The following is a 13026-nucleotide window of genomic DNA, read 5'->3' on the forward strand; positions in this document are numbered from 1 at the left end:
CCTCCACAGGCTGCCCTTCCCTATTAACACTGAAGCTAGTCATAATGAAAAATCTACTATGAAGATCTTTAGTTCCTTAACTAAATGAAAACAAGAAGCAAAATGTAGGTTCTAACAGTTGTCATCTGTGTGCCTTGGTTAAAAAAGTTCCACTAAACCAAACCAAATTCTCCTAGCTCCTGTATAATAGAGATGCAGTGAAGCAGGAGGGATGCAAAATCTTGCCAATCTTCTGTCTTCAGTCTGGTCACAAGCGACACAATTCTTTCTACACGATTTCTTGACACATTTTTCCCTGCAGTAGGAGAGGTTCAATTCCTGTATCTTAGATGACAGAAGTGAGCTACAGGCAAACAGCCAAGCACAGGCACTGTTATGTGCTTCTCCTGAAAGTCACAAATTCAGCTGCTGTAAAGAAACCTGCAGACTGGGAAATTTGGAAGGAAGACACAGAGTCTTGGACTCATCTTCATCTGTATCCTCCATCCAAAGGAAATACTGGCCTTGTTGTGATGTTCTGCAACACTTGAGGGTAGTGAAGCTTGGAAGAGGAGCTGGTGTGGTGGTGGATGGAAGAAGGGAGTCATGGTTGGTTGGGTTTGTGCTGAAGGGGTAAACTGTGTACTCGGTGTGTGTATCTCTGAGAGTAAGGTTCTTGTTTGAGGGGAACACCTTGATGAGCATTTGAAGAGTAAGTATTGCACTGTTTTAACTTTGCTTCAGGTCTGGGTAATGTGTATGAGGGTTGAAGTAAATGACTAAAAACAGCGTGGGAAGAGTAGGCAGCCCCCTGTTTCTTTACAGTCTAGATGGCATGGTTCCCCATAGAGTCCTGGTCATATTGTCCTCTTTCTCACTTTGTGTGTCTCAGGTGCCCCACGCCTTTTTTTGAAAAACTAACACTAGATCATTCATGCAATGTGTCATTTTTACTAACCAACTAATGTACTAACACCCTAACGACTCATCTTTGCTTTTAGTTATTTTAATTAACAATCGTTCTGTTCACGATTTTTTAATTTCCTTTCTTCCCCCTTTTCCGCAAAGCACTCAGGCATTGGACACGCTATGGTAAACAAACTACATTGTCTGGTAGATATCATTCTTATTGTCTCTTTTTTTGGGTTTGCCGTGTGTTACCTGCCTTTTCCTCCCCCTACCCGCTCTTTTTCCCCCCCTCCTTTATACTTACTGCTTCCTTTAATTTTATTCTAATTTCATTGAAAACATGTTGTTTTCCTCTTTCCTTTTTTTTTCTTTTTTTTTTTTTTTTTTTCTCCACCTTTCTTCTTTTTGAATAGAAAAATGAGAATCAAAAGCAACTAACACAGCTCTTCTGGAAATGGGGTTTGGACATTTCTTTCATTGTTTTCTGCACCTCGGTCTTTATTTCTTCTTTTCCTTTCCAGTGATAAATTGTTGGGGTTTTTTGTCCCTTGTTTTTGAGTTTAGATTTCTTTCTTTTGCTTTTGCTTTCATTGGCTTTTTTTCTTGGCTTTTAGTTTTGTTTTTTTTAAACGCTGAAGGTTTCTAGATCAGAACCATTGCAGGGCCTCTAGTCCGTGGTGGTGAAGGCTCTTTTTCTCTCACCCTTTTGTTGTGACAATGGCTATTACAGGCAAAACTGGCCAGAGTTTTCCTCTTTCTCCTGATTTTCCCCCACTTCCCTCCCTCTGCTTTCTCTCCTCCTCCTCCCTCTTGCTCTGTCTCTCACTTTCTCTCTCTCTCTGACCTCTACCTGCGTGGCCAACAGGAGCTCAGCCGGTTGTTTGTTTCAGTACACACTCTGCATGGCATGTCCACGTCTGGTGACTCGCCCGTCTCCTCCTGGCCTCGATCTATTTTCCTCCATCTTCCCTTGCAACCACTAACAACATCTAAGCAAAACACATAAAATTCACTTCCTCCTCTCCCACCCCTTCCTTCTGTCACCCTTCACCCTCCGTGTGTTTGTGGTTAGAGATTTTGGGGACATTTCTGTTTCGTTTTGAGTTTTTTTTGTTATTATGGAATTTGTTTGGTATTTTTATTTTTTATTGCATGCGAGTGTGAGATGGTTTTCTCTCCCTTTTTCTTCTCCTCCTCCTCTCTCTATTTTGCTTTTTCCTGTCATCTTTCTGGACCTCAGATATATTGGCATGACATGTGCAGTGTGTGCACGCTTTGTGTCTCTTTCTTTCTTGTATCCACTTCTATCGCATTTGTTGGTGTGTGATTGATTTATTTTGATTTACTTTATTTTGATTTATTTTCTGCTTATATTTTGGTTATGGGTTAGTTTGTAAATTTTTTTCTTCTTTTTTCTTTTATTTCCTTTTTTTTCCTATTTTTTTTTTCTTTTTGTTTTGGGGTGGGTGGTGGGTGTGTGTCTCTCCAGGTACATGGCATGCACATCCATAATGTATTGAAAGTGAGTTCCCTCTCCCCCCATCCCTGAATGCATGATCGTCAGTGTGCCGTGAGCAAAAGAAACTTAAAAAATAAAAAATACCAACCTCGTCTTCATTAGTGTTTTGTTTTTTTTACTAACAATCATAACTAACTGTAATCATTAAAATAAATTCTAATTAATCATAAAATCAGCTAATATGAGAAATGTCTTTCAAGGACAGTTGTATTTTCTGGCCTGAATAGACAGAAAGCATCTGGATGGATAGGCTACTGGGTAAGCCTGAGAGTGCTGATGCACCAGAAAGTGGAGAAGCAGATGCTGAAGCATTTCTCTGTGGGAAAATCAGACCAGAAAATAGAGCTCGACTTAACTAAAAAAAAAATGCATACCAAATCTCAACAAAATCCTTAATAAAACTGGCATAAAATTATAGGGGAGGTAAGTTGTTCTGTTCAGGATTGTAAGGTCATTGCTGGGATTCTCTTTGTCCATTGTGTCCCTCAAACAGGTGACAATCTCTGTGGATGGCATCCTTACCACCACGGGCTACACACAGGAGGACTACACCATGCTGGGCTCAGATGACTTCTTTTACGTGGGAGGGAGCCCCAGTACTGCTGACTTACCTGGGTCTCCAGTAAGCAATAACTTCATGGGCTGCCTCAAAGAGGTAACTATTTAATATTAATTCTTGTCTCTGTGCTTTTGATTTGTTCAAGTTATCACTCCTGACTTACACAATCAGTTTCTTTCCTGATGCCTAATTTTGTACTGATAACTGCAACAGCTCTGTAAAGATAAACTTGTCATTCAGCTGGTCAGAAGGCTGTAAAACTCATGAACTTAAGTACAGAATCATACTTCTAGTGCTTGGATTACAGAAAAAATGCTTGTGGTAGTAGGGGAGGTGTCTTCTCTAAGCTGTTAGCCCTTCAGAAGAAAGCTTTACTATCTTCCAGGCACTTAGGCAACAGCCATTAGAAAAAAGACAAATGACCTTTGATTATTAAGTTGTATTTTGAGATTAAAAAAATCATAATCAGAAGCTTATTTAGAGTACTTTTTAAAGTCCTGGATTTCACTTGGGAGTATAATTAGATCTGAACTTTCCAGGAAGGTACAGAAATAGAATAAAACAGAAAAATGAAAGTTGAAGGTAGCATAAAAAATGTAAATTTTGCAAGAAGAATGCAGGATATGGGTGTAAGGGAGGTGTGGCAACCATGTGGCATGTGGATGTGAAGTGTACTGTGTGTTAAGATATGATTATTGAGAGATGGCCCTCCCTGATATTCAAGTGCAAACAAAACCATTAAAAGATGAGTTCTGTCTGAATACCAAACTCGGTACAGTTTACTTTTGATGCTGGCTTGCAGTCATCTTTGTCTTATTTCTTCTCTCTTCTAATGCAATTTGTGATTATCACTGTGATTAACAGGAATACAGATAATGATGTCTCTAAAAAGCGTTATAAAAAACTTATATAGGAGTCAAGTAAGCAACAATGCTGAGCCAGATGTTGTTGTGTGGCTGTAATTGCCTTGACAAGTCATCATCCTACTGATACTTGACTTGTGGTGTCAGAGTTTGTATGTTATGTGCCAGGCCTCTGATGTGAGGAAGAGTTGTTAGGGTCTGAACCTGCTCTCCTGCCTGACCTCTGGATTAAAGGGATGTACATATGCTAGAGAAGAGTGTGTGAGCATCTTATATAGGGTATGAATCTCTGCTGCTTGAATATGAACTGCCATACAGAGATCAAATCCTTCTGGTTGCATTTATAGAGCCTTGGGCCTGATTCTCCTAGGCACTGAGCATCCCAGTTTGATTGAAATCAGGAGAAGATACAGCTTCTTAGTGTCTCTTTAAATCAGGATCTTAATTTTATTTATGGATGCTATGAACATAACACTTAGCAGAGGCCATTTTTATGTGTGCTCTAAGTCAAGCCAATGGAGCAAAGAAAGCAGTGACAAGAAAATCTTCAGCAGCTTTATTATTTATATAATCATTTGTATTCTGTTAGCTTGCACAATGTGCTAAGAGCTGCCAGCATAGTCATCCCAGGCTCATAATGGTCTGTGAGCAGAAAAACCCAAGCAACCACTTATGAATGAGAGGAAGAAAACAGATAATCAGAATGTGCTTTGTAATCTTCACTTGACTAGGCAGTGACAGGAGATGTGTATGAGCAGATGTCTTGACTTGATGGCTGCTTTAGAGCTATAGTCTTCTTAAAAGCAACCCAATTATTGTAGTGGTCCAGTAATGCTTTCAGCCAGCTTTGATCCTGCAGGAGGCAGAACTGGATTAGTGCAGTGCTTGTGTGCTTATAATGTGTCTGGTTCTAGAACTGGCTACGGGGAACTTTACTTGGCTTTCTGTGCAGCTTGTCAGCATGTTTCATAATTCAGTCCCTATAGCTTATGTTCTAAACTTACATTTTTTTTTTGTCTGTGGCCAAGAAGGATGCTCAGTCTCTCATTAGCCAGTACTGGAGGAGCTTGGATATTTAAAAAAAATAATATAAGCTAAGAAAGTTAGATGAAGGGGTAGGGTGGACTAATACCAAATACTGTTCCTTTCAGTTTATGCTTTCTAGCAGAGCAAAGCTCTTCTTTCATAGTAGAGCCCTGACTATGTAATTGCCTGTTACCAGAGACACAGCACACCCCTGAGTGGATTACCCTGTTTGTAATGGTGGAGAACATCCTGCCAAGCCCTGTACTGATCTCCTGGAGGTTTTAAAGCAGAACGGTCTCTGCATTCATTCAAGACTGCCTCTAGGGATGTGTTACTTTCCTAGGAAGGTAAACGGATTTCTGCAGACTTTGAGGTGAAACTGTCAGCCTTTCCCCTGTAAACTCTTGTATTTCATCTAGACTGAATCAGTCTGAGAGTACACCGACAAATTTGCTCATGTTGGGGCTAAGAGGGCTCCTTGAGTGGCTCCTTGCCTTCCCACTTCTTCTGAGATGACATGCAGGTGCTGAAGTGGCAGGGGGCAGAGTGCCTGGTGACCATCTCTGCCCCTTGGCAGCAGGAAGGGATTTCTCCACTCAGCAGGGGCTGGTGGGAGGAGGAGGGGCAGCTCTGGCAGGGTAGATACTTCATGTGAGCAGAGTGTAAGCCTTGGCTAGAAGGAATTGGAGTGTCTGAGAATGTGTTCCTGACAAGGAGCTAAGAGTCTCAGGGCCCCTCTGCTATAGTATTTGTATAAAAATTCCTAAAATTAATCTAAATATCTAATTATCTAGATAATATTTACTTTAGGTCAGACAATTTCTGATGTAATGGTACCTCCTTTCACCGTGTGAATAGATGAATAGATTCTCATGTCTCTTCTTTCCTTTGGGGCTACAGGTTTTGACTGAACAGGTTCCACTAAGCTGATAGCAGTAATATACATAAATCATAAATACAAGTACTTAGTGTGTAGTTCAGGTTGGGATTTTTCCTCTATTTATATTGGAATTAAAGATTTCCCTATGTGTGGTGAGCCATGTTTGTTTTGCATTTTTCCATAGCCATCCTGGAAGTGTTGCAGTATACCTGGCACTGTAATGAGGCAACAAAACTGGAAAATAGTCATACAGAATATGCAAAAAAGGGTAGTACACAGACATGAAATAGGGACATTGTATTGTACCTGCATAGAATCTAAGGCTTTTTGGACCTTCATTCTTAAGATTAATCATTCGAGAGAAAATCTGGGGGGGAAGCTGGTGTATTTCCTGTCATGGATGAAACCAGATGTAGAGATGGGATAGAAGATACAGGAGCATATCTTGAGACAATTGAGCAGAAATAATTTTAATGGGTGTCAGGGAAGGTGTGACAGTGCTTTAAAAGATAGTGATTGTTAAAAAGGGAGAAGCACTGAGTGAAGGTGGAAAGGGAAAAGGATCCATTAATGGGTTGAATGGCACTTGTATGGACAGAAAGAGTAGGACAAGAAAGGTAAACAAGAAACAGCTGTGTTTTGCATGTAATCAAGGGCTTCAGGGTGGAGTTTTTAGTAATCAAGGAGGGAGATGAAAAGTGGCAGGGTAGGAATTTAGCTGTGTGGGCAAAGAGAGAAAAATGGTATTTCAATATCTAGTTGCTAGGGAAGAGAATCAGAGTATTTCCTGGGGTTAGGGAGCCAGCCATTCAGATTTGATTTACTTGGAGCAGGACTTAAATGGTACAGATGGAGGTGCTTTAGAAGAGCCTAAGGTGGTCTCTATAGAATGGATATTCATGAGAGAATTTATAAAATCTTCACATTTTTCTATCAGTGCTTTATTAAAATCTCAATTCTGAAAAATGTTGATTGGTACTAACAGCTTGATGGAAGCAGTGAGGCTTGCATATGGGTGGAATATGGCAGAAATTATTACAGGGGTCAGGCACCATCTGGCTGTGATGGGAGAAAGCTGTGAAAGCTTAGATCATTTCTGTCTGCAATTTAACTTCTAGGAGCCAGATTTCAAAAGGGTTCATGAGTGTGCCCAGTTGCTGTATGTAAATCTCAGATGACATCTGCAAGCCAGGTCTTTTTCAGGACTATTTGATGTGTAGTGATAATGTGGTTTCTGTTTGGGGATGAGATTTTCTGATTGAAATGTCACACTTGGGAGGAGGCTAAAGGTGCAGATGGAAGTCAGCATAAAATTGGAGGCAGAGAAAAGCGGGGAAAAAGGCAGACAGAGAAAGTTGTAGTTGTAAGAGCCCCTCCCTAAGCCCAAAAGCTTTTGGGTGCCCAAGATAGTACCACCACTTCCACAGTAATAGCTTAACAGAGTCCCAGGAATGCACAAGAGAAGAATCAGGAATCAACAGTGTGGAGATTGCACTGAGGTACATGGCAGAAGTTATGACATGAATGCCACTAAGTGCCCACATATGTTAATTCAATACTGCTGCTCCAGCTGTCCTATTGTGTTTGGGCCTGTCTGCTTCCTATCTGTATTTTTTAATGAATTTAAAATTTGAAAAAAAGAAAGAGAGAGGCTAGTGGCAGAAACAGACAAAGCACTGCCAAAAGTTGAATATGATTCCCCTCCTCAAAATATTACTTATTCGTATCTTGGTCTCTCATTAATGCTCTCTGCCACAGCATTCCAAGTAGACCAGATGATGAATATGACCCTGATTCCTAAGATTCCATATCTAGAGGTCTGTAAAGATTTGGTTGCCTCTCAAACTTCCAATTGCATTGCTGCTGCTGTGGTGGATCAGTCTCCTGTTGCAGCTGTATACTGTGTGTATTGAGAGGCAAGAATGTCGGTCATTTTCTCTGTGCATCTGCAGAGCATCCAACACAAAGCCCTCATCAGGTTTTCAAGTACCACTGTTGTAGCACCATAAAGCAGTAGAGATGCAGGCCAGTGTTTTGAGTAGTTGCTGATGACATTCTTAAGCTAATAAGAAAAAAACCCCACTTATTTCTGGAAAGATTAGATTTTGAGGTGGGAATGGAGGCATTTGGAAATTGAGAGCAGTATGATAGGAGGCAAGATGCTGAGAGAATTGTAGTAGACCAGTAGATGGAGAGGGAAACATGATAGTGTTTTCTCTTTGGGTAAGGTTTATAAGCTTAGGTCCTGGGCTGGTTTGCATTTGATATTTCTGTATTAGCTGCAGCTTTGCTTTAGCTAAGGGGTTATTCAAAGCTTTATGTAGCTTAGCCCTTGCCTGCTCTACCAAAGGGAGGTTTCTGACAGCATTATTGCCTTGCTTCATGCATGACCAGAAAGAAACTTGGTTGCCTTGGCTTATATGCATCTATAACAAGAACTTTGCAGGCATAATGATATTAAATGAGTGTTTGTTGCAAAATAGCATAAACTAGCCTCAGTTACTGGTCAGTCTCTTTCATCAAATGTTTTTGGATACATAGAAAAGTGGATGAGTAATGTACACATGACTCTAGAAAGTTTACTCATAATCTCATATATCCATGAAAAGTATTCCAGTAAGGTAGGAAAACAATTTTAAATTGCCTCATGAAATTAATTTTCAGTGAATGAAGTATGAATATGAAAATTAAGTGCTAGAATTATTTTCCAATTAGTAAAACATGAGAAGTCCAAAGTCATGAACTGAGTTTTGAGTTTTTAGCTTTGGGACAAAAGATGGAGATGTTATTTTATCAACTATGTACTGAAAAAACCTCTAGGCTCCTAAAATTCTTTCTTAAATACAATTCATATTGCAAAGGCTGTAGAATCTTACAGCCATAATGAATCCAGAAGTAAAAACCTGGGTTTTTTTGTTTGGTAGGGTTTTTTTTGTTTGTTTGGTTGATTGGTTTTTTTTCATAGCTCTGTTTGCAAATTTAAAAAATGTAAGTTCTTGTTAAGGTCACATTTATTACAATGTAATATTTTGTTCTCTGGAACTCTTATCAGTCATCAAACAGCATCTTGTAGGCATTCTAGGTCAGCCTAAGCACACATATTTTCTTGAGGATTAATTAAAAGGATAATTCACATATCAACAGTTCAGTGGCATTGAACCCCTGAACTTTCTGCACTATTAGAAATTTTACAAAAGTAATTAATAGCCAAAATCTGAATAATGGAGTATGTATGTAGATGGAGCATACCTTTTAAAGCAAGCATTGATGAGCAAACTGGATCTTTCTATGCATGAAGTGTAAGAGGTTTTGCAGGGCTGTTTGAACTGTGTTCTGCCATCATACAAGCTAAAGAGAATCTATGGAGCTAAAGCAAAGTGGGGTCTAACCCAGGTCAACTCTCTTCAAGTGCCACTGGAACAGGTGTCTAGGGAGGAATCCAGCACAGAGGTCAGTGTCACAGCTGAGCAGTGTAGCCAGGGGGCTGATATGTCACAGCAGTAAGGGAGCACTCTGCTGAATCCTGACTGAGCTGTCCACATGTCCTCAGTCCTGGTCTGGTGGCCATCTGTCCTTGCTTTGCAGTAGGATCATCAGTATTTTTTCTTTCCTGCATAATGAACCTAACTCCTGCTGAGCTGCTGGGGCTACAGTGTGCTTTGGTTCAGAAAATGAGAGTGTTTAGAGGTGTAGAACTATATATCAACTAATTCAGAAAATGTAATGGGGATTGGGGCAATATAGCCCGTACTTGGTGCATATAATAAAGTTAGTTGGTAACTATTAAATGTTATAGCAAAAATCCTTAAAAAAATATGTGGTCTAATGTCTAATCTCTACCCATTTAAGACTGAGCAAATTAAGACAGGATATATTGATAGACAAACATAGCTGAGTCCAAAGTCATCAGAAGAGCAGTGGTGATACTCTGGTGATTACTCTGGCAAGGATTTCTGGCTGTCTTTCTCATATGCTGTTAGCCAAATGTGGGCCCATCCTTAATGGATGCTGTGACCTTAACTTCAGCTGTCCAAAGTCTGATTTGCCCATCTTGGACTGAAAGTAAATGAGCTTCTCTTGCTTTACTTGGCTTTGTAGTTCACTGTGATCAGTAAACTCTTGGTTTGGATGAATACTGAAAAGAAATAGGAGATATGTTTTTATTTGTTGCTTGTTATGTTGCACTATAGAGATTGCAAAGGATCTGTCCTTACCCTGTCAGACAAAAATATAAATGAGAGTTGTTTTGGAGAGTCAGGACTGTTACATGCTGACACAAATAAAATTGCATGAGAGAATTTGCAAGACTGTTCTGTTTTATACACGTGTATAAAACAGGCACTTGCAGCTACTTGACATGTGTCACTGCTTTGGGAGAGCAGACTAACCCTGGAAGTTGGAGTATTGCTATGAAATGTGCATATGTATTGTGAGCAGTGGGAAAAGACTGACCTGCTGTTACCCACCACAAAAATCCAGGCTGCTCAGCTGTGCTAGCAGGGAAGGCAGGAAAGGATGATGAAGTTGGAATGTTGAGTGTGTGGGCTGGACAGCTCCTCCCAGGTCCGCCACTCCTCCGTAGCAGTGAGCCAGCTGTCAAGTGTGAGGAGCACAGGAGTGGGCAGGCAGCTAATGGGCAGCATTTGTTATTTGAACTGCATGGAAAAGGCAGCAGGCTTGATATAATACAAGCAGGTTTTGTATAGACTCTGGTGCACTCTGTTTTAGTTCTTTGTCATTGCTGCTCTCTGGCTTTGGTTTACTTCTGTTGATGTCATCTGTTGCACTGAATATTTGTGCTTTATCTCCCTCCCTTTTTCAAAGTGCACAGGCAGAATTCATTTAGTTGGAATTAACAGTGTATGTATCTAGATTCCTAAGCAAATCTATGGGATTAATATAGATATGTGGAAGGCTGCAATTTTGGCTCTGAAATTGCTACTTACAAGGTTTAATGCTCTTTGAGCTATGGTTCCATAAGTGGAAGTGCTAGGAATGGTAACATCAGAGCTCAAATGTGAATTAGGGACAGCCCCTGACCCACACTTCCTGTAACTATCTAGATATAGATGTAGTAAGTGGGACTTATTTGCATAGGTCTTAGGGGAATATCAGGAGGATTGTTATATTGCATACAGTGTCTACTGGTGACTTCACATTGCCAGAAGGGGGAAAACTCAAATGCTTGTATTTTCTAAGCACAAATCTTAGCAGTTCAACACTTAATTCATTAGGGTGAGCATCAGTTATCTGTGAGCTGAATGGGGCTGATGACACACAACTGAACAGTAACAACTGCATCCAGGAAAGCAGCAATGTGTACAGTGGGAGTCACTAACCTGCTCTGTCCAAAATGGAAGAGTCTGAGAGGTGTTGTCTCATTTCTAGCACCCTGAGAGGTAATCGTGAGTGAGTGATGCCTGAAAAGCATTCTTACTGTACCAGCTTTAGCAAGCAGAGGGAACACAGAGGTTTGGGAACAGTGGCAGAGATGAAAAATGGCATTTGGAAATGGGGCTTGGGAATGGCATAATCATTCCTGTAAAATCTGTGCCTTTCTTTCTGATTATTAGCCATTTTAAGTGAAATGGGTTTTGCATCTAGAACAAGTCTCTGAACAGATGATTAATGGTTTTATCTGTAATAACTTTACATTTTATAGAACCCTGCTAGGAGTCTGCATCTGGTGTGCCAAGCTATTTAAAGCTGTGTTAATTCTGTTAATTGCTCTACGTTTATTTGGATTGCTGGCACCTGCGGGCTTTAGGATAATGGGGGTGGGGGGGTGTGTGTACATTCTCTTTCTAGCTAAGAAAAATTGAGAGGACCATTTCCTCATCTAGAAACAGCAACCTTGGCAGAACATCCTGGCTGGATTGGTTGTCCTTGAGATCTCCCTTTTTTACTACAGCTGAATGCAGTGAGATGCCAGCCAGAGGCAAGATGCTCTCCTGATTGGGGCAGGAGGGAGGTGGACAATCTGCTTTTGCATGCACTTGCCAACATGAGGCAGCAAGCAGCAACAGGAAATGAAGCCAGTGATTTTTCATAAGGTTTATCAAGTCCATACCATTCTGATCCTGCTTCTCAGCTGCCTTCCACTGTTCCTTTTCCAGTTTCTTCTTGTTTGTGAAGCGTTCCAGTGGGTTTCAAGCCCTGAACAGATGTGAAGTATGCTGATGCTTTCTGAACTTCTGTCAGAGAAAAGATCTGGCTGTGGAATTCAAGACATTTGAGGAGACTAAAACATTGCTGTGAAATGCTAGGGGGGCAAAATAGTTGTTTTCATGTTTGCAGCTGGATTGGCCAAACCATTGGAACAATCTGGAACAGGCTTTGATGACAAAATTTTTCCCAGTCTCTGGCAAGATTAATGCATGGACAGCAAAATGGGGAAGCATGAATGTTTTAGGTAATATGAGCTCAATATAGCTACTATCTGAGTGGGTAGAGGGTGTGGTTATTCTGGTTATGTAAGGGCCAGTTCTCTCACACCTCTGACACGGGTTTCAAGCCTGTGTTTCAACTTCAGTGATGCCAGGACAACTTCCCAATAAATAGACAGTTAACTAAGAAGATCAGTTTACACTCTATTACTTGTTTTATGGCTGTTTTCAAAACAACTTTTTCTTGAGAAGACAAGTGAGATGGTAAAGTCAAATCTGTTCTCCTAGTGTTGCTGATATGACCCTGTGAGTATTTCTGCAGCTGCCCTATATAACCCTTTATGGTGACTGTCTAAATGGAATGTTGGTTGTAACCTCCTGAAGGATGGGGTTGCCAAAAAAATAAACCTTCTCAAAGATGTACAGAGCTGTAAAGAAAACCACATATAGCAAAAGGAAGAGCTTTCTCAAGAGTTTGATAAACCAGGATCCTTGTGATGACTTCCCGTTTCTAAAGGACAAGGCTGTTGTTTTTGTTACATCCCTCAAGTAGAAGCTGTAACTGGGGATGCCCACTTTGTTCTGTCCAGATAGTGGTTAAACAGTCAATCACAATGTTAAAACTTGTTACAAAGCAAAGCTCTAGAAAAGTATATGGTGTTTTCATATATAAGAATGGGTTCTTCCTCTGCAGCTTCAGTGTTCAGCTAACAAGGTAAGCTGCCAGCTGAGCACTTTCGTCCATTTCCCTGATTTCTATTCCAGGGCTGATTTGTCTTAAAGTAGCCTCATCTAAGATAATGAGAACACTGAATGCCTCCTTTCTCCTTTGGTTTGGTGTGCTTGCTTCTCCCTCCTGGGAGAAGCAGGTCTGAGCCTGGTTCCTGTTATACATAACTAACACT

At 40.5% G+C, this 13026-nt stretch overlaps 1 protein-coding gene across 1 annotated transcript in view; it reads left to right on the forward strand.

The window, feature by feature from the left end:
* Positions 1-13026, forward strand: part of NRXN3 (neurexin 3) — an 876168-nt gene that overhangs the window by 198848 nt on the left and 664294 nt on the right. The window contains 1 exon segment of the mRNA XM_056493583.1: positions 2901-3062. Within this exon segment, the coding sequence (XP_056349558.1) occupies positions 2901-3062 (162 nt within the window).

The sequence above is a fragment of the Oenanthe melanoleuca genome, chromosome 5 (assembly GCF_029582105.1).
Source record: "Oenanthe melanoleuca isolate GR-GAL-2019-014 chromosome 5, OMel1.0, whole genome shotgun sequence".
Lineage (NCBI taxonomy): Eukaryota > Metazoa > Chordata > Aves > Passeriformes > Muscicapidae > Oenanthe > Oenanthe melanoleuca.